The 22,494-nt window shown below is 39.6% G+C and overlaps 1 protein-coding gene across 1 annotated transcript in view; it reads right to left on the minus strand.

Annotated features, from left to right (window-relative positions):
- Nucleotides 1-9,551: 9,551 nt before the first annotated feature.
- nol4la (nucleolar protein 4-like a) overlaps nt 9,552-22,494 on the minus strand; it is a 69,054-nt gene continuing 56,111 nt past the window's right edge. The window contains exons 8-11 of the mRNA XM_034173016.1: nt 18,833-19,021; nt 18,620-18,739; nt 18,347-18,536; nt 9,552-10,059 (exon numbers count right to left, since the gene is read on the minus strand). Of these exons, the coding sequence (XP_034028907.1) occupies nt 9,842-10,059; nt 18,347-18,536; nt 18,620-18,739; nt 18,833-19,021 (717 nt within the window). The 3' untranslated portion in view covers nt 9,552-9,841. The remainder of the gene's footprint in view (nt 10,060-18,346; nt 18,537-18,619; nt 18,740-18,832; nt 19,022-22,494) is intronic.

Below are 22,494 nucleotides of genomic sequence, written 5' to 3' on the forward strand. Positions count from 1 at the left end.
ATGGGAACCCCCCAGCAGTCTACGTCTATAGCAGCATAACTAAGGGATGGTTCAGGGTCACCTGATCCAGCCCTAACTATAAGCTTTAGCAAAAAGGAAAGTTTTAAGCCTAATCTTAAAAGTAGAGAGGGTGTCTGTCTCCCTGATCTGAATTGGGAGCTGGTTCCACAGGAGAGGAGCCTGAAAGCTGAAGGCTCTGCCTCCCATTCTACTCTTACAAACCCTAGGAACTACAAGTAAGCCTGCAGTCTGAGAGCAAAGCGCTCTATTGGGGTGATATGGTACTACGAGGTCCCTAAGATAAGATGGGACCTGATTATTCAAAACCTTATAAGTAAGAAGAAGAATTTTAAATTCTATTCTAGAATTAACAGGAAGCCAATGAAGAGAGGCCAATATGGGTGAGATATGCTCTCTCCTTCTAGTCCCCGTCAGTACTCTAGCTGCAGCATTTTGAATTAACTGAAGGCTTTTTAGGGAACTTTTAGGACAACCTGATAATAATGAATTACAATAGTCCAGCCTAGAGGAAATAAATGCATGAATTAGTTTTTCAGCATCACTCTGAGACAAGACCTTTCTAATTTTAGAGATATTGCGTAAATGCAAAAAAGCAGTCCTACATATTTGTTTAATATGCGCTTTGAATGACATATCCTGATCAAAAATGACTCCAAGATTTCTCACAGTATTACTAGAGGTCAGGGTAATACCATCCAGAGTAAGGATCTGGTTAGACACCATGTTTCTAAGATTTGTGGGGCCAAGTACAATAACTTCAGTTTTATCTGAGTTTAAAAGCAGGAAATTAGCGGTCATCCATGTCTTTATGTCTGTAAGACAATCCTGCAGTTTAGCTAAGTTTTGAGTATATTTCTTATTGTTACATGGGAAACAAGGTACCAGTAGATTCAGTAGATTCTCACAAATCCAACAAGACCAAGCATTCATGATATGCACACTCTTAAGGCTATGAAACTGGGCTATTAGTAAAAAAAAAGTAGAAAAGGGGGTGTTCACAATAATAGTAGTGTGGCATTCAGTCAGTCAGTTGGAGAGGGGAAATCTTATACGCAGGTGCAAAAAATTATAGGCTGTTCATCTACAATGATCTCCAATGCTTTAAAATGGACAAAAAAAACAGAGACGTGTGGAAGAAAACGGAAAACAACCATCAAAATGGATAGAAGAATAACCAGAATGGCAAAGGTTCTGTTGTGAAAGTGTAGTGACACGGACCCACAACAGGGGGCGTAAATGAACGGACAATGGAAGAGTCAAATATGAACACTTTACTGTTGTGAATGAGCACAACACAGAGGAATGTTAAATTTACAGTCAATCACAAGGGTGACGTGTGGGCAGGCTCGAGGATAGAAGACGTCTGTCCTGAGATGAACCGGAACCACACGATTTCCTCTGCCACCGAACCGGGAGAATACTGGAGCCGCCAAGTCCCGAGTCCCCAGGTGGCCACCGTCTTTGACGGTCGGATCTGGTACTGCTGGCAAGGAGCAGAGACAATAAGATATGGGTGTGTGCACACCCAGTAGCAACAATGGTGGAGAGTCCACCTCCACCTCTAACACACACTCGTGCAGCTCCTGTCTCAAACACTTATCTGGTAGAGGTGTGAAGCGACTCCGTCGCTGGTCATACCGAACGCCGGTCTCACAGACAAGGAACACCACAGGAAAACGGCTGCAAATAAGAGTTCAGACTGACATACAGTTTACTTTTAAGGCTGAGAATACTACCTGAACGGTTCGACGATATCTCGGCAATGAGGGGGAGATGACGTCCGGGTTTTATGGAGTGAGATGATGAAGCATGAATGAGTGACAGCTGTCACCCCCGGCTGTGTCTGTGGCGGCAGCGCCCTCTCGTGCCTGAAGCCCGCACTTCAGGCAGGGCGCCCTCTGGTGGTGGGCCAGCAGTACCTCCTCTTCTGGCGGCCCACACAAGAGGTTCACCGATTGATTAGCTCCAGGATGATCAAAGACAGTCTGGAGTTACCTGTAAGTGCTGTGACAGTTAGAAGACACCTGTGTGAAGCTAATTTATTTGCAAGAATCCCCCGCAAAGTCCCTCTGTTAAATAAAAGACATGTGCAGAAGAGGTTACAATTTGCCAAAGAACACATCAACTGGCCTAAAGAGAAATGGAGGAATATTTTGTGGACTGATGAGAGTAAAATTGTTCTTTTTGGGTCCAAGGGCTGCAGACAGTTTGTGAGACGACCCCCAAACTCTGAATTCAAGCCACAGTTCATAGTGAAGACAGTGAAACATGGTGGTGCAAGCATCATGATATGGGCATGTTTCTCCTACTATGGTGTTGGGCCTATATATCGCATACCAGGTATCATGGATCAGTTTGGATATGTCAAAATACTTGAATAGGTCACGTTGCCTTACGCTGAAGAGGACATGCCCTTGAAATGGGTGTTTCAACAAGACGATGACCCCAAGCACACTAGTAAACGAGCAAAATCTTGGTTCCAAACCAACAAAATTAATGCCTTGCAGATGTGAAGAAATCATGAAAAACTGTGGTTATACAACTAAATACTAGTTTAGTGATTCACAGGATTGCTAAAAAAGCAGTTTGAACATAATAGTTTTGAGTTTGTAGCATCAATAGCAGATGCTACTATTATTGTAAACACCCCCTTTTCTACTTTTTTTTACTAATAGCCCAATTTCATAGCCTTAAGAGTGTGCATATCATGAATGCTTGGTCTTGTAGGATTTGTGAGAATCTACTGAATCTACTGGTACCTTGTTTCCCATGTAACAATAAGAAATATACTCAAAACCTGAATTAATCTTTTTAGTCACATAGCACTACTATTATTCTGAACACTACTGTATGTGCAGGTATAAGCTGTATCTGAATAATGAAATGTATAAACAGCACAAAAACTGTGCTCAACTTCTGTTGGTTGTTCTGTTAATGCTGGGAGGGGAGGATTTTTGTGCAGTTTTTCAATTTTGATAAGTTGGCTTTTTTATATTTCATGGAATTTTAGTCGTTATTCTTCCAAACACTCCAAAAGCATCATGCTTTCTGCAAACCTCTGGCCTGTAATTTCACTGCTCGCAGTACATCTGCTGCTCTCTACTGGACAATCATTTTCATCATCAAGCAATAAAAACAATATATGGTGCTATTTTGTCCTTTGAGAATAAAATGTTTACAGACAAAATAAATGAATCACATTCTTGATTTCAGTTTGATAGCTCATCGCACTGTTTTATTCCATTACTGACATCTCAAGAGAAGAAGAGCGCCAACTCTGCAGCTGGCAAACCACAATGGGTTTGTTTTTTTTGTTTTTTTTTCCATAGCGTTGATGCAACACTGAAAAAAGCAATATTTCCAAACAAACACAGGTCCCTCATTAATGATATGTAAGAGGCAGAGCAAATCTCACCTGGACAGTTTTGCATGAAACATACAAATGAAACAAGTTCAACATTTTCTTTTGTGTATTTTCACATATAATAAATATCCATACCTAGAAACACTCCAAAAAAAAAAAAAAAAAGAAAAAAGTCACAGGTACTGGAAAAAGCTCCACTTTTAAATCACAATGATAAGTGTACAAAACAATAGGCATCTTATATAAATGCTAATGGTTTTTGTAAGAGACTTAACTGTCATTTCAGAAGAAATCAGTGGATAAAAACTAAACTTGGAGATTTAGTATTTCCTGAGGTTTATGGGTTCCCCTTCAAAGGCCAGGAGAGGGGAATGGCTTTTATGTTACTGAGGAGATATTACAACAGGTCAAAGTGTACCTGTCACTTTTCCCTGGAACGCGTTACTGTAATGTACATCCCACCGCTCTTCTCTTAGGCCATCGTATTATTCTAAAACAGCTGATTAAACTTTTGTTGTTCCATAATATATCTTTTGGTGGTCTGCGTTGAGATGTTGTGAAGCTCCCTCTGACCCAAAATTGGTTTTCTCAAAGCTGGAAGTCAACACAACACCACAACAACCACGGCACACTCTGACCACGTGACCGGCCGTCAAAAGAGGTCACGTTTGCACGTGATGTCATGAAAGAACAAATATCTGGGCAAATGTACACAGATTGGGGATTTGGGTGTGGTGGGAAGGGGAAGGGGTGGGGTGGGGTGGGATAGATCTTAAAATGCAAAGAAACGAAAACTCTTTTGAAAAACTGTACATGTAAACATCACACTTTCACTGAGTCAAAAACTAGAGGGGAGTAAAGTACAAAACTGCACATGGGAATACAGTACATCCTCCTGCACTGAGCTACAGTCTCTCAGCAGTGCAGGAGAGGCAACGACTGAAATCATATAAATAACAATTGAAGTAATACAGACCACCACCAAATGATAATTCAAAACAGGCAAGGGTTCAAACCACCAAGATTTTTTTCAGTTTTTTAAAACAGTGCTGTACTCACAGAAAAAGAAAGGTTTAAAACATCTTCTTTTTTTAAATCACTCTTTGTACAGCTATACATTACATATATCTGACCACGTTAGCAATCCACAAGCTACCAGGGCATTTTTAATCAACACCAACAGATTACACTGTCCAGTTAATACAAAGAGAAAAATCCATTGGGAATTAAAAAAAAATAAAATAAATTTTTTTTAAAAAGCAATTACATGACAACAAATTGGTTGTCACAGGTCACAGTAACTTCAGCACACACCTAAAATGTCACACAGCATAGACTTAAGACAGCATACAAACCTGCAAGCAAATATCTGGGGTGATCAGTTACAAATGGATCTGTGTGGCTGCTACGGTTACGCAACAAAAAACGAGCAGATCGCAGGAGGAAGACGTCTGTGGTCCTGCACAAATATATAAGGACAGATCATGCAAACCCACAAGATCAATGGCACAGGTTTGACTTTTTGTTTGTTTTTTTAATATTGTGATGAATAAAGCAGAACCATGTCTTAACTGAAGCTGATATACCAACTGAGGTAATGACACATTCACGTTACCTTTATCCTGAGCTATAAAGTGCTTCCAAACTTGCATTAGATATTAGAACTTATAGCTGTAATGTAATGCAGCCCGCTCGCCATGTTATAATAAACTGGAAAATCCTAATTTAGCATATTTGAGTCCAACGTGGACATGCTGAGCAGTGACTGATGCTATAAAATGACCGTTCATATGGTGGAAGAGAAGAAGACCACATTTCCAAATTAAGACACTAGTAAATGAAGAAAATATAAACAACCTCTTCAATAACAGGTGGTTGCATCAAAAATTCTTGCAAACATAAAGAATGCAAATACCACGTGTAACACATGCAGCAATTTAATAATATGTCTGCTGCAAATTCACACAACACGCCTTAAAAAAACAACGGCTTTGTGAAGCTCAAAACACAAAAAGAGGTTTTCCGCCTGGAGGACATTTACTGACCTCTACTGTTCAATGGATTGCAAGTAAAATAATAAAACATAAAAATATAGTTAGGTTAAGCATAAAATCATTAATAAATAATCATGAAAAGCATCAGAGGGCTGATGCAAATCCTGTGTGCTCTAAACAAACACGGCTTCCTTTTCGGATTTCCATGTGACTTCATCATGACGCCAGTCTCCTCCAAAGGTTTTCAAGTAATACTCCCACCAAGTTTATTTAAAATCTGCCCAGCCATTTTTTTTTTAGTTAACTTGTTCACATGCATGCACACACGCACACACACGCACATTTTGCTGGGGTGCAGTGTAATAAATGTGCTCAGCTGATGAATGGTCCATCAGTTAAACACAAAAAGAGGTTTGGACTCAAAGAACTTGAGTCCAAACCTCTTTTTGTGTTGTTAGTACTTCTGTTGTGTTGTGGAGCTTTGTGGTGCAAATGTATTGGAAAACGTTCAGAGGAGGGCCACACAAATTGTACCAGAATTGGTTAATTTACCATATGAGGAGAGATTCATGGAGACCTTATTGAGGTTTAGAGTTTACAGTTTTGAAAATATCGCCCTCTGCACACCGTCATCAGCAACCAGAGGAGCCTCTTCAGCCACAGCCTGCTCCTTCCCAAGTGCAGGACCAGCAGACTGAAAAACTCCTTTGTCCCTCAGGCGTCAGACTGTACAAGTCCTCACTCAGGGGGAGGAGGAGTAACAGGAAGACAGAGGACAGGAAGGAGAGGAACAGTAGTAACCAGTAAGCCAGTAGTGAGCAGTATTTCTGGTATTTATATATGTATTTACATTTTGCAAATTATTTTTTATTTTTATTTCTGATACTCTGTGTGCTTCTTACCCTGTGTGCTGCTATACAATGCTGCTGAAACCTCAGTTTCTCTGAGGGAGCTTTCCCAAGGGATTAATAAAGTTCTATCTAATCTAATCTAATGAGGCCTGAATTTTATTTATTTATTTAATTTATTTATTTTTTACAAAATAGAGTTTATTTAGGTTTGAGAAGTCACTCTTGCATGTTTGAGGTGCAAAGATGCAGATATGACTTAAGAACTTTTTTATCAGAGTTGTAACTTTGTGGAATAGCCTCCCTCGTCATGTGGTAAATGCTCCAAATACTATTACTTAAAAAAAAAAAGTACTATGATGATTTTTATGGAGTTTGATTTTTTTTATTGTGATTGATGATTTTTTTTTTATGGTTTTGATGATGACTTTTACTGTGCTACTTATGAGTTTTTTATTTATTAATTTTACTGTAATATTTTTTAAATGACTAATGATGTGTGCTTTTATTGTATTTTTATACATGTTTATACTTCACACAATAAATGAATTATGAATTGCGTTTTTGAATATGTTGTGTGAAATTGCAGAAGATACGTTATCAAATTAAACTATTACATGTGCTATATTTGTGCTATTTGTGTTTGCAAGTTTTTTTTATTTGCAATTTTTCATGCAAATTACCTGTTGAAATGATGCAGATGTTATTGTTTTGTTTTTGTTTTTTGTATTTGTCTTTTCTGCATTTACCATTGTTTTAATATGGAAACGTGTTCTCTACCAACCACTTGCCACTTCATGATAAATAACCAATATATGTGACAAATCTATGATCAATACAGAAATATATCTCTGACAAATAAATAAGGTGCCAAGTTGGCTGCTTGAAGAATCATTTTGGAATGTTTCAGCCTACTGAACATCTTCACAGGTTGATACTCAAACTGAAGCCACAGAAAAGTTTGCCATCCACGCAAATGCTCACATCGAAAACAATGGATTTTTAAAAAAGAATCCACACACTCACACACAAACTACTTTTGTGCTGAGTGACTCACCATTAAAAGTGACTGTCGTGAGACTGTGCTCTAGATCTGGTCCGTGTGCCGTCAGCGTGCACACAAACACGGCGTAGCAGAAAGCTGGGAGTGTAAACTGTGATGTAATTACATCTTTTTCAAAGATTGTCTTTTGCTGCTTTTCTAATAGTGATGAGAAACACAAAAAAAGGAAACAGCTGAGGTCAGGAGAAGTGAAATGGATGAAGGAGATTTTTTTTTTTTTTTCCCCAAGAGAAGCAGGCAGCTGTTGCACTACAAAAAAATTAATTAATTTTAAAAAAGCCATATGGATGCCTAGGTCACCCCCAAATATCACCACATTCATCTGAGTACCAATAAGGAATGCATGCGAGCTCAGTGTACCCCATTAACTCACAATAACAGAATACTCACTGAACAATTTCTGCACAAAATGACCCCAAATCACTTGAAAGCAAAAACACGTGCAACATTTAGTCTCATTTTTCTGCCAGGTCCCATTTCCTTTTTATGACTCGTAGATGACTGATCCTAGTAAAGTGCCTCAGTTATGAGGTTAGCAATAAAGATCAGTATTCACAACAAACAACAACATTGAAAGTGGCTACAATGCTGCTTGGGATATCAATTCTCTCTCTATCTTTCTTTTCTTTTTATAATGTGACACTTAGAGCAGGATGGGGATGTAGTAAAGTACTTTTTCTTTGCCTCCAAACACTTAAGCAATTGTGACAAAGCCATTTCAGTAAGTATCACTGATTATCTTTAATATTGCACCTTTTTCCGTTTTTCTAGTCACACTGGTTAAAATCAAGTGTCTAAGCAATTTATGAATCTCCTTTTTTCTCTGACAGCTGTCTGCAACCTCAATTTGCAGACTAGGGATCCTTAAAAACTTCTTTTATTATAATCACTTCCTTTTAAATTGCTGTAATTACAAAAACTAGCTATAAAATAATTAAAATTAAATTCACATTGGGCATTGAGTCTTGTAATAATCACATCTAAAACTCTGGAAACCACTTCACACGATAAGTTGGAGGTATAATTTTCACGACAGAATTTGACAGTTCATGTTTTTTTCTTCTGCGCTTGTTTGTAATTTCCTCTTTTTTTTTTTTTTTTTGTCTTTTCAATGAACAAGCTGTCCTACAGTGTTGAGGTTAACAGGTCAGTTGCACGCTGCCACATCTTTCAGCAGCAAGTCATCTGTGGATGTTCCCAAAGTCCTGTTCCAAAGGTTTGAGGTGAATTTGGACAGAATTTAAGGATTATTATTTAGAAATACAGGATTTGTCAAAATCTGATTAAGACAACCCAATCACATCATGCCTCTGTACAGTATATTTTACATCAAACTAAAATGCAGGTAATTGCAGTAAGTAACTGCTATGCAGTGGTGTGCACAGCTCAGCTAATCAGCTAACATCTAATTAGCAAAGCTAACTTTTTCACGAGCAGATTAGTTTTTCAGCTAACTCTGACAACCATTAGCAGACCAACTGGCTTCCTTGAAATTGAGTTCCGCTAATTTGTCAGCTAACATTTTTTGGAATAAACATCATCTGTCAAAACATTTTGTTAGCCCTACAAATCATACGCTTGTTCCTGTTGGAGGTTATACACTAATTTAATAAGCGAAATTGTGATGTTGCATGAAGACAACACGCATCACCTCAAGGAGGTGGAGGAGCAGGAGGTAGATCCACAGTAAACGCATTAGTTCCATTATTAAAATGATTTTCCATGTGTATTTTTATTTCTTAATATTTGTTATTTGTTTAACACTTAATGTAATGTGGACAAAGTGAATGTCAAATGTAAAGTACCGCTTAATTTAATTTGTTCATTTAATTATGTGACTCTTAATGATCATCTGATCTTGGTGCACTTTGCCTTTTTGGGAACCTCCATTATTACACTACAACCTGTTAAAATTTAGTTTGTTTTTCAGGGTTTTAAAAACATAAATAAACAAACAAAAAAGAGCTAAAGTCATATGATAAATGATAGTAGTTAGCTTCAGGTAAATGTTTCCGCAGTTTATTGGTTTACTGTTATCAATTAGCGGATTAACGGCCAGTGGTTATCAAAGCTAATTTTTAGGTTAGTGCTCACCACTGCTGCTATGCAACGATCAAACATCCATTTATCAGCATAGACGAGTTGATAAAGAGTCATGGTCAGGACTAATTTAAGGTTAATACCTCTGATACTCACTTGTCACCCTGTGTTTGAATGCAGTCAGGTTTTTTGTTTGTTTGTTTGTTTGTTTTAAATCACTTCCTGAGACAAATGGAGGCTTCAGTGGTGAAATGACATGAATGGGTTGAGTGGCTACAGATAACAGGGCACTAAGGTCAAAGTGAACCAAATGCATAAATAAACATCAGCCTGTGATATGTTCTAATCCCTCCAAGTACATCACGGTACCAAAGGAACCACACGTAAAGGACTCACTGTACGCTGCAGTGTGTGTCTTTGTGTCGACTTCAGTCTGACGGAGCGCAACAGAAGACGGGCAGGCGAGGAGGAGGTCTTGGCACGGTTTGGTCCAGTTCACCCCAGACGGGCCTCAGTTCTGTTGTAGGATCAGGTTTTCCAGCTCATCTGCTGAGCGGAGAAGAAAGGCGGCGGACTCACGGTATCCTGCGATGAGCTGCCTCACTGCTGTGACCTCTGGGGGGCTGAGCTGGGCCGAAGCACCGCCACCACCGCCTCCCTGTCCGTGACTGTTGGAGCTGGAGGAGGACGAGTTTGGACCCACGGATTTCATACTTAGATCTGTGGGACCTGTGGACATAATGCCATGATTTAAAGAAATATGTAATACTTGATGTACATTTGGGACTGTAAAATATAAAGCATAAAGCCTTGTTACCAAGAGAAATCTCTCAGTTTTCCACATATTTTGTATCCAAATTGTCTAAACTACAAATTTTTTTTTAACTTTCAAAATTAATATATCACATACAGATACATTATGCTCCTTATATTGAAAATATTTGAAAATGGTTATTTAACACTTCCGGACACTCATTCTTCACAACATGGGCAAATGGGAGATATAATAAATAATTTCAGAAATGAATAGCAAAGGGAAAAGAAAATGGTAAAAAGGAGAACAGAAATCCAAGTTCGATTTCTCATTTCTAATCTGTATTTTTAAATGGTTTCTATTTTATTTCAGACAATTAAAGCACTTTTGAAATTGTTTTCAAATAACTTCAGTGACTCAGCGATAATATAAAGCACTGTGCAAAAGGACATTGCACCTGCAATGTTTAAATAATGAAAATGTAGCTAAATATGTAATACCAATAAGTAAATAAATAACCACTCTTTCCCTTTAAAAATATATCATTTCTTTTAGGTGAGCGTCCAGCAGTTTATTTTATATAAATTATACCTGTATACCTACAAATAAATAAATACAAATTGGATTAGTGATTTGTTCCTTTTATGGAAACAGTGTAAGATTTTCTTTTTAAAAAATAAATAAATAAGATTGTTTTGACAGTTCAATTTTTTTGTTGACACACTGACGGTTTGGGGGGGGGGCAAAAAATACTGTTTTTAATAAAAATGAACAGAGACCTAAAAAAATTCCACTTTACCTTTTAAAAAATGATGTACATTTGACACTGCTATTCATGAATCTATTAAAATTAACTATCTGGGGTACCCGGCGCTGCCTGGGTTAACCTGTTTTAGACATAAGCCAAATGTCAATCATTTTAATCAAAACAACTGCCCAACATTTGTATTTGTAATGCTGATGTCTTATAAATATAATAGTTAATGGGCTAAAGTTTGTCCAGCAGAACTATAAGAGGTGGACTCCCCAAACTAAGGGGAAATACTTGGTTAAAAGACAAACACATTTGAAGTCCTTCATGCAGACTTTGTTTTGCAATCAAATTTATAACAAAATTACACACAAAAGGTAGGTAACAGTAAATGTAAATATCAATCAAAATTGAGGCAGTGGTGTATTTCACTGTTTGAGTTGTACAGGACAGTCAGGTGCTTAACAGTTGAGAACATAAAGTAGCTGAAGAAAGGGATTAAATAAACAGAGATGGCCAACACATATACAGGGCTGGAAATTTGAATCTGCCTGCTCATACCCACAGCCTGAGTCTAAGGATGTTGTTGTTTTGCTGAGTGTGCTGTGGCTGTGCTGTGCTGAGTGTGCTGTAGAAAGAGATTAAATAAACAGAGATGGCCAACACATATACAGGGCTGGAAATTTGAATATGCCTTCATACTCATAGCCGGCTATTTTGGGGGTAATTTTCAGTTCAACTTTTTAAAAAATGGTACCAGTTTGTTCCCCATGCCATGAGGATTCAGAATATATATAGTTTTTAGGGCTACATATTATAGTTTGGGAGTTTATCCTGGACAGACAGAAGTGGCAGCATGAAAAGCACATGGTACAACATTGTATGGCCTTACATAAAAGGCTATTTCTTACATAAAAGGCTATTTTGGGGTAATTTTCAGTTCACCTTTTTAAAAAATGGTACCAGTTTGTTCCCCATGTCATGAGGTTTGAGAATATATATAGTTTTTATGGCTACATATTATACGTAGTTTGGGTGGGGTGGAATTAGAATTGACCAATTTATACTTTTTGTACTCAGGCTTTCTTGATGACATCATCAGGATGGGGGGGGGGACTTGATGACATCATCAGGATGGGAGGGGGATTAGAATTCTGACCACTTTCTAATTGTTGTATTCAGGCTGTCTTGATGACATCCTCAGGATGGGGGGTGGGTGGAATTATAATTCTGACTGCTTTATAATTTTTGTACTCAGACTTTCTTGATGACATCCTCAAGATGGTGGTGGTGGTGGTGGGGGGGGGGGGGGGGAATCTGAATTCTGTAATCTATATACATAAAGGGTTAATTCTGTCTGTCTGTCTGTCTGTCTGTCCGGGATAAACTCCCAAACTATAATATGTATCCCTAAAAATTATATATATTCTGAATCCTCATGACATGGGGAACAAACTGATGCCATTTTTTTAAGTTCTGGGCAACCAATAATTTAATGCTTTAATCTATTCTCTTTATCTATTTATGTTTTATGGTTACTTGATGTCATCAAGAAAGCCTGAGTACAAAAATTATAAAGCGGTCAGAATTCTAATCCCCCTCCCATCCTGATGATGTCATCAAGAAAGCCTGAGTACAAAAAGTATAAAGTGGTCTATTCTAATTCCACCCCACCCAAACTATAATATGTAGCCCTAAAAACTATATATATTCTGAATCCTCATGACACGGGGAACAAACTGGTACCATTTTTTTTTAAGTTGAACTGAAAATTACAACCAAAATAAACCATACAGTGTTGTACCATGTGGTTTCTCAACTGTTCTCAACTGTTAAGCACCTGACTGTCCTGTACAACCCAGTTTGCCTTCCTGTCAGAATACAATCAACCAAAGAAGTTATTTGATTCAACATAACATTATATTGAATCTGTAAAATATAATTACCTTTGGTGTACAACCCAGTACAGTTTGAAGATTTGCTGTCTGAAAACTTTGTATTTTCATCATTTATGACAAGACAGAAAGAGCTGGCAAGATACATAAAGGTTAAAGGTAAGACATCTTTTACTTCCTAAAGACACAATTAAGGTCAACCAATAATTTAATGCCTTAATCTATTCTCTTTATCTATTACAGAATTCATCTTTAATCATTACTGCTAGAAATCTTAGACAAAAAGAACTTTCACTTTAATTCTTTATGGTTACTGTATTAATGTTTTAATCTATTCTCTTTATCTATTTATCTTACAGAATTCTGCTTTAATCATTATTGCTAGAAATAGACAACAAGAACTTTCACTTTAATTCTTCATGGTTACTGTATTAATGTTTTAATCTATTCTCTTTATCTGTTTATCTGTTACAGAATTCTGCTTTAATCATTACTGCTAGAAATCCTAGACAAAAAGAACTTTCACTTTAATTCTTTGTGGTTACTGTATTAATGTTTTAATCTATTCTCTTTATCTGTTTATCTTTTACAGAATTCTTCTTTAATCATTATTGCTAGAAATCTTAGACAAAAAGAACTTTCACTTTAATTCTTTATGGTTACTGGGCAACCAATAATTTAATGCTTTAATCTATTCTTTTTATCTATTTATCTTTTATGGTTACTGGGCAACCTGACACTCTGGATGACTAGGTCAAGCTGCCCTTTGGTCACACTGTTCATGACATATGTGAGTTGGTGGCCAAAGTCTTTCCAAACCTCCCCCGTAACTACCAGAACCACAACTGGCTGAGCAAGCGTACTATCCTTGCTCCAAAGAACATGGCAGTGGATGATATCAATGCTAAGCTTCTGGCCTAGCTTCCAGGACAGGCCTTCAGCTACATGACAATTGACACAGTGCCCGATCCATATGAGGTGGTTAACTACCCAGTTGAATTCCTTAACAACCTGGCACCAGCAGGCCTCCCACCATACAGCTTGGTGCTCAAAGTTGGCACCACAGTCATGCTCCTGTGAAATCTCAACCCACCCAAGCTCTGTAATGGAATGCGACTCACAATTAAGAAGTTGATGTCAAGAGTCCTGGAGGCCACAGTAATGACAGGCAAGGCCAAGGGAGAAGATGTCTTTATACAAGGATTGCACTTATCCCATCAGACATGCCATCTGAGTTCAGGTGTCTGCAGTTCCCAGTCAAACCCAGCTTTGCAATGTCTATCAAGAAGGCCCAGGGACAGTCCCTTAAGGTGGTTGGACTGAAACTGGCAGAGCCTGTGTTCTCCCATGGCCAGTTGTATGTCGGCTGCTCCAGGATTGGTAACCCAGAACAGCTGTACATCCACTCGCCAGGTGGCATGACAAGGAACATTGTCTATCAAGAGGCTCTTTAAAACTAATGGTCAGAAAAAACTAAGTGAATTTCATGAAGAAATATTTGTGTTTGTAAAATTGCAATGTAAAAACAGTGAAATACACCACTGCCTCAGTTTTGATTCATTGATATTTACATTTACTGTTACCTATCTTTTGTGTGTAATTCTTTTATAAATTTGATTGCAAAACAAAGTCTGCATGAAGGACTTCAAATGTGTTTGTCTTTTAACCAAGTATTTCCACTTAGTTTGGGGAGTCCACCTCTTATAGTTCTGCCGGACAAACCTTAGCCCATTAAATATTACATTTGTAAGACATCAGCATTACAAAAACAAATGTTGGGCAGTTGTTTTGATTAAAATGATTGGCATTTGACCTATGTCTAAAACAGGTTAAACCAGGCAGCGCCGGGTACCCCAGATAGTAGATAAATAGGTAAAGAGAATAGAATAAAGAATTAAATTATTGGTTGCCCAGAACTTTTAAAAAATGGTACCAGTTTGTTCCCCATGTCATGAGGATTCAGAATATACAGTGAGGAAAATAAGTATTTGAACACCCTGCGATTTTGCAAGTTCTCCCACTTAGAAATCATGGAGGGGTCTGAAATTGTCATCTTAGGGCCCTGTTCCACAGGTGTTTAGGAGGATTTGCATATGAATTGCGCACAAAATTGGCCCATATTCGCCAAACATCCGCAATATCCATGTAACATGTCTGTATGAGTCGGCCGTCATCCGAACACGTCCGTGATCATCCGCAGAGGCACGCATGTCCGCAGCCAGGATTTTTGAGCTGTTCAAAAATCTGGATGCGGATGACATCCGCCTTACATTCTCTATATATACTCAATTCATACACAATACATACTCCTACTATGCGCTGTATATCTGCCGTTAACCGCTGATATCCGCAACTGACGGGGATTTGCGGCTTGGTAGCGGACCGGGACAGTGTGTAGAACAGATATATATCGTGCCCATCATGTCCACATCACAAACTAAAATATGTTGCAGCGAATGCATACATATTAGCCACGAATAAAGCGTTTTTATTACATCTGCTTTGCAGCTGATTTGCGGACAATCTGTGAATGCATAACAAACATGTCATGTAAACACAAAGTACTATGTGTGGCAGAAAGCGACATACCTGCCAGTCAGTGCCGGTCCGGCTGTGTAAATCCACAAAGACGTACCTGCTGCATTCCAGGACTTTTATTTAACACCAACAAAAGGAAGACGCTGAAGTCTGTTTTCTGTGACACTCTCAAAAAAACCAAAAAAACCCCAAAAACACCGTCTCACACCCCGAGTGGCTTCCCCCCTCCCGCTCCCCAAACTCATGAACAGTTAACCCTCGCAGAACAAAATGAACATTAACTCTGTGATCAACTTGTAAAGTCCAGCAGTTGCTCCAGAGGCCGTATCGTTGGTGTGAATAGTGATGCCGACGTCCTGAGTGCACTTATTTTATGGCCGCAATGCAGATGCCGTGCACGCGCAACACGTGCGCGATGCATTCATAATACATCCGTAATACTGCCGTGATAATCTCAATGTGTCGGATCAGTTTCCTCACTACATGCGTTATATAACCGTGATTGTTCATCATATATTCGCTATATACGTATTATTAATATATCCGTAATTCATACTGGGACATTTGGCATTTTGGGCCATTTTTGTTGTGGACGACAACGAACACCCATCATTTATATACTCAATTCATGCACAGTTGATCCTCTCCCCAGTGGGACAGGGCCCTTAGGTGCATGTCCACTGTGAGAGACATAATCTAAAAAAATAAAAATAAAAATCCGAAAATCACAATGTATGATTTTTTTTTAATAATTAATTTGTATGTTACTGCTGCAAATAAGTATTTGAACACCTACCAACCAGCAAGAATTGTGGCTCTCACAGACCTGTTAATTTTTCTTTAAGAAGCCCTCTTATTTTGCACTCTTTACCTGTATTAATTGCACCTGTTTGAACTTGTTACCTGTATAAAAGACACCTGTTCACACACTCAATCAACCACACTCCAACCTGTCCACCATAGCCAAGACCAAAGAGCTGTCTAAGGACACCAGGGACAAAACTGTAGACCTACACAAGGCTGGAGTGGACTACAGGACAACAGGCAAGCAGCTTGGTAGAAGACAAACAACTGTTATGATTATTTATTAGAAAGTGGAAGAAACACAAGATGACTGTCAATCTCCCTCGGTCTGGGATTCCATGCAAGATCTCACTTTGTGTGGTAAGGATGATTCTGAGAAAGGTCAGAACTACACAGGAGGACCTGGTCAATGACCTGAAGAGAGCTGGGACCACAGTCACAAAGATTACATTAGTAACACATGATACTGTCATGGTTTAAAATCCTGCAGGGCAGCAAGGTCCCCCTGCTCAAGCCAGCACATGTCCAGGCCCGTTTAAAGTTCATCAGTGACCATCTGGATGATCCAGAGGAGGCATGGGAGAAGGTCATGTGGTCAGGTGAGACCAAAATAGAGCTTTTTGGAATCAGCTCCACTTATCATGTTTAGAGGATGAGAACAACCCCAAGAAAACCATCCCAACCATGAAGCATGGGGGTGGAAATTACATCATACTCTGGGGGTGCTCTTCTGCAAAGGGGACAGGACGACTGCACCGTATTGAAGGGAGGATGGATGGGGTCATGTATTGCGAGATTTTGGTAAACAACATCCTTCCCTCAGTAAGAGCATTGAAGATGGGTCATGGCTGGGTCTTCCAGCATGACAATGACCCCAAACACACAGCCAGGGTAACTAAGGAGGGGCTCCGTAAGAAGCATTTCAATGTCCTGGAGTGGCCTGGCCAGTCTCCAGACCTGAACTCAATAGAAATTCTTTGGAGGGAGCTGACACTCCAAACCTGAAAGATTTGGAGAAGATCTGTATGGAGGAGTGGACCAAAATCCCTGCTGCAGTGTGTGCAAACCTGGTGAAAAACTACAGGAAATGTTTGACCTCTGTAATTGCAAACAAAGGCAACTGTACCAAATATTAACATTGATTTTCACAGGTGTTCAAATACTTATTTGCAGCAGTAACATACAAATAAATTATTTTAAAAAATCATACATTGTGATTTCCGGAATTTTTTTTTTAGATTATGTCTCTCACAGTGGACATGCACCTAAGATGAAAATTTCAGACCCCTCCATGATTTCTAAGTAGGAGAACTTGCAAAATCACAGGGTGTTCAAATACTTATTTTCCTCACTGTATATAGTTTTTAGGGATACATATTATAGTTTGGGAGTTTATCCCAGACAGACACACAGACACACATTCAGACAGACAGAATTAGCCCTTTATGTATATAAATTAATGTTTTATGTTGATATTTAATAAATCATCTTTGAGGTTAAGCTATTACTGATGGATTACTATGTACATTCATTTGTAAAAGATTTTCATAGTTATTCTGTTTATTGTTCAATTAAATATCAAACAATACGTCACATAATAACCACATTTAACACAATCCTGGTGTTCTACACTCTGCAGACTGTTTTAGAAATTATAAGACACAGGACTTAAGTAATAAATTTTAGCAAAAGTAGTGTGCAGGAATCTATTTTTTTCCCCAAAATATCGTTTTTGACAGCTCCAAACAGAGGTGGGACGAAGTCACTGTCAGGTCATCCTCAAGTCATGAATCAGCAACTCTCAAGCCTCAAGTCAAGGCTCAAGTCAGCTTGCAAACAATTGGTGGTCATTATGACTTGATACTTGTCTTGATACTTGTGACTTGCAGATTCATGACTTGAGAGTGACTTGGGAATTTACTTGAGACTTGTGACTTGCCAATTCATGACTTGAGAGTGAACTGGGACTTGACTTGAGACTAGTGACTTGCAGATTCATGACTTGAGACTTGTGACTTGTCGATTAATGACTTGAGAGTGACTTGGGAATTGACTTGAGACTTGTGACTTGCCGATTCATAACTTGAGAGTGACTTGGGCCTTGACTTGATTCATGACTTGATACTTGTAACTTGCAGATTCATGACGAGACTTGACTTGTGACTTGCCGATTCATGACTTGAGAGTGACTTGCTGGTGACTTTGTTCCACCTTTGGATCCCAATATATGCAGTATAATTAAAAATTTTCAGCAATATCGATAAAGTGGCTCACCGTTTGTTTGTGCCGCATCAGTGTTCTGCTGGTTGTTGCTGACTGTGCCGTATCCCCGCAGGTTGTAGCTGAGGCCGCCGTTGGTGTAGAGCTGATCTTGGGCAAAAGCTGATGCGGAAATTGAGAAACCTGACGGCGTGGCAGACGGAGGGTCTCTTGAGCTGGACTTGTCAACATTCCCAGATTCTTCCTGCAGGAAATTCAGTGTTTTTGGTGTTAATGATGCACAGACATTCACATTCTCAGGTCTCTCCTGGTTAGATTCGTGTTTACCGTCACTTGGTAGACATCGAGCCGCATTCTCTTGGCAGCATTTCTGGTTTCGCTGTCACAGGCAGCAGCAAGGATGTTCTCAGCCATGGCAGAGGTGAGGTGAGGAGGTGTTGGCCGTATCTGGCAACAAGAGTTTACAGGATTTTGGCATATTAGGAATTTGAAAAGAAACAATATATGTATAAAACAACATCAGTTTTAAATGCTACAAACCTCAAAACCGCCTTTTTTCATGCGGCGGCAGGATTTGAGGTAGGTGCGGATGCGCTTGCGGGAGCGCTCCTGGAACTCTGGAAACTGCCGGCTACAGGACTCAATAATGGCCTGGATCTTCTCCTTGGGCTGTTTAGAGATGGGCACCATGCGGTCCAGGTTCTCATCCACAAAGAGACGTACAAACATCTGGCAGACAAAAAGAGGGAGGAGAGGAAGAAAGCGATGTGAAGCGGGAAAACAGTAAGTGCATCAAATTTGAAGCAAAAAAGAGAGAACAGTAATGAGGAGATGGGTGAGTATTGGATGTCGAATGAAAAAAGGATAAATCGTAAAAGGGATATAAAAAACACAAAATACTCGTATGGAAATTAAATCACTAATCGTGCAGGTTTTTGTTTTTTTTTTTACATCTTCCCAGTTTTATGTGGGGGGAGGTGATGGTCTAGTGGTTAAGGTGTTGGGCTTGAGTCCAGAAGATCATGGGTTCAAATCCCGGCCTGACTGGAAAATCACTAAGGGCCCTTGGGCAAGGCCCTTAATCCCCTATTGCTCCCGGTGTGTAGTGAGTGCCTTGTATGGCAGCACCCTGACATCGGGGTGAATGTGAGGCATTATTGTAAAGCACTTTGAGCGTCTGATGCAGATGGAAAAGCGCTATATAAATGCAGTCCATGTACCATTTATTTATGTATTTCCTTCAAAGCTGTAGTCCCTTTGGATTGTCCTTTTTACAATTTAAGTTATAAGAAGCATTTTCCATAGCACCCACTATACCAGGGGTAGGCAACCTGTTCCAGAAAGAGCCATGAGGGTGCAGGTTTTCTTTGCAGCCACTGACTCCACCAGGTGATTTCACTGATTAACTGATTCCATCTGCTCAAAGTGATATTAATCAGTAAAATCACCTGGTGGAGTCAGTGGCTGCAAAGAAAACCTGCACCCTCATGGCTCTTTCTGGAACAGGTTGCCTACCCCTGCACTATACTGTTATTCCTTCATCTACATACACTCAACAAAAATATAAACGCAACACTTTTGGTTTTGCTCCCATTTTGTATGAGATGAACTCAAAGATCTAAAACTTTTTCCACATACACAATATCACCATTTCTCTCAAATATTGTTCACAAACCAGTCTAAATCTGTGATAGTGAGCACTTCTCCTTTGCTGAGATAATCCATCCCACCTCACAGGTGTGCCATACCAAGATGCTGATTAGACACCATGATTAGTGCACAGGTGTGCCTTAGACTGCCCACAATAAAAGGCCATTCTGAAAGGTGCAGTTTTATCACACAGCACAATGCCACAGATGTCGCAAGATTTGAGGGAGCGTGCAATTGGCATGCTGACAGCAGGAATGTCAACCAGAGCTGTTGCTCGTGTATTGAATGTTCATGTCTCTACCATAAGCCGTCTCCAAAGTTGTTTCAGAGAATTTGGCAGTACATCCAACCAGCCTCACAACCGCAGACCACGTGTAACCACACCAGCCCAGGACCTCCACATCCAGCATGTTCACCTCCAAGATCGTCTGAGACCAGCCACTCGGACAGCTGCTGAAACAATCGGTTTGCATAACCAAAGAATTTCTGCACAAACTGTCAGAAACCGTCTCAGGGAAGCTCATCTGCATGCTCGTCGTCCTCATCGGGGTCTCGACCTGACTCCAGTTCGTCGTCGTAACCAACTTGAGTGGGCAAATGCTCACATTCGCTGGCGTTTGGCACATTGGAGAGGTGTTCTCTTCATGGATGATGCGAAGGAGATGTGTTGCACTGCATGAGGCAAATGGTGGTCACACCAGATACTGACTGGTATCCCCCCCCCCCCCCCCAATAAAACAAAACTGCACCTTTCAGAGTGGCCTTTTATTGTGGGCAGTCTAAGGCACACCTGTGTACTAATCATGGTGTCTAATCAGCATCTTGGTATGGCACACCTGTGAGGTGGGATGGATTATCTCAGCAAAGGAGAAGTGCTCACTATCACAGATTTCGACCGGTTTGTGAACAATATTTGAGGGAAATGGTGATATTGTGTATGTGGAAAAAGTTTTAGATCTTTGAGTTCATCTCATACAAAATGGGAGCAAAACCAAAAGTGTTGCGTTTATATTTTTGTTGAGTATATATACATAAAGGGTTAATTCTGTCTGTCTGTCTGTCTGTCCGGGATAAACTCCCAAACTATAATATGTAGCCCTAAAAACTATATATATTCTGAATCCTCATGACACGGGGAACAAACTGGTAACATTTTTTTTTAAAGTTGAACTGAAAGTTACCCCCAAAATAGCCTTTTATGTAAGAAATAGCCTTTTGTGTAACCCACATCCTCATGCTGTCATCAAGAAAGCCTGAGTACATAAATTATAAAGCGCTCAGAATTCTAATCCCCCCCCCCACCCCACACACACACACACACACACACACACCACCATCCTGATGATGTCATCAAGAAAGCCTGAGTGCAACAATTAAAAAGTGGTCAGAATTCTAATTACCCCCCACCACCACCACCATCCTGATGATATCATCAAGAAAGCCTGAGTACAAAAAAGTATAAAGTGGTCAATTCTAATTCCACCCCACCCAAACTATAATATGTAGCCCTAAAAACTATATATATTCTGAATCATCATGACATGCGGAACAAACTGGTACCAGTTTTTTAAAAGTTGAACTGAAAATTACCCCCAAAATAGCAGACTGTGGGTATGACCAGGCAGATTCAAATTTCCAGCCCTGTATATGTGTTGGCCATCTCTTTTTATTTAATCCTTTTCTACAGCACACTCAGCACAGCACAGCCACAGCATAATCAGCAAAACAACAACAAGCTTAGGCTGAGGCTGTGGGTATGACCAGGCAGATTCAAATTTCCAGCCCTGTATATGTGTTGGCCATCTCTGTTTATTTAATTCTTTTCTTCAGCAACTTTATGTTCTCAACTGCTAAACACCTGACTGTCCCGTACAACCCAGTTTGCCTTCCTGTCTGAATACATTCATTTTATGTTTGTAAAATTGCAATGCAATAACAGTAAAATACACCACTACCTCAATTTTGATTCATTGATATTTAAATTTACTGTTACCTACCTTTTGTGTGTAATTTTGTTATAAATTTGATTGCAAAACAAAGTCTACATGAAGGACGTCAAATGTGTTTGTCTTTTAACCAAGTATTTCCACTTAGTTTGGGGAGTCCACCTCTTATGCCGCGTTCACACCGGGCGCGATGTGAGTGACAGCAGCGACAGGTTGCCATGTAATCCCTATGGAACAAGGCATTTTGGTGCCAAGTCACGCAGCGTGACACGATGGACACGAATGAAGCGACGCGAGTGAAGCGATTTTGAGCGATTGGCGCGTTTGTAGCGCGATATTGCGTCACGTCACGTTGCGTTGCCCTCCTCCCCAAGTTGAAAAATCTGAACTTTTTCGTCTTGTCGCGCCGCAATGACCAATCAGGGACTGAATATGTAGTGACGTGGAGATGTCTGGAGTTTGACTGAAGATGTGAACATGTCCTGTCTCTGGTAGCAGCCTGTGAGCAGGACTTATGTCTCTTTTGTCCTTTATTTCACAATTATGACAGAGTTTTTGGAGCAAGCAGCAGCCCCACAGCAGCGGGAGCGGAGTTTCTTTCTTTTT

The sequence above is a fragment of the Thalassophryne amazonica genome, chromosome 6 (genome assembly GCF_902500255.1).
Source record: "Thalassophryne amazonica chromosome 6, fThaAma1.1, whole genome shotgun sequence".
NCBI classification, from domain to species: Eukaryota; Metazoa; Chordata; class Actinopteri; order Batrachoidiformes; family Batrachoididae; genus Thalassophryne; species Thalassophryne amazonica.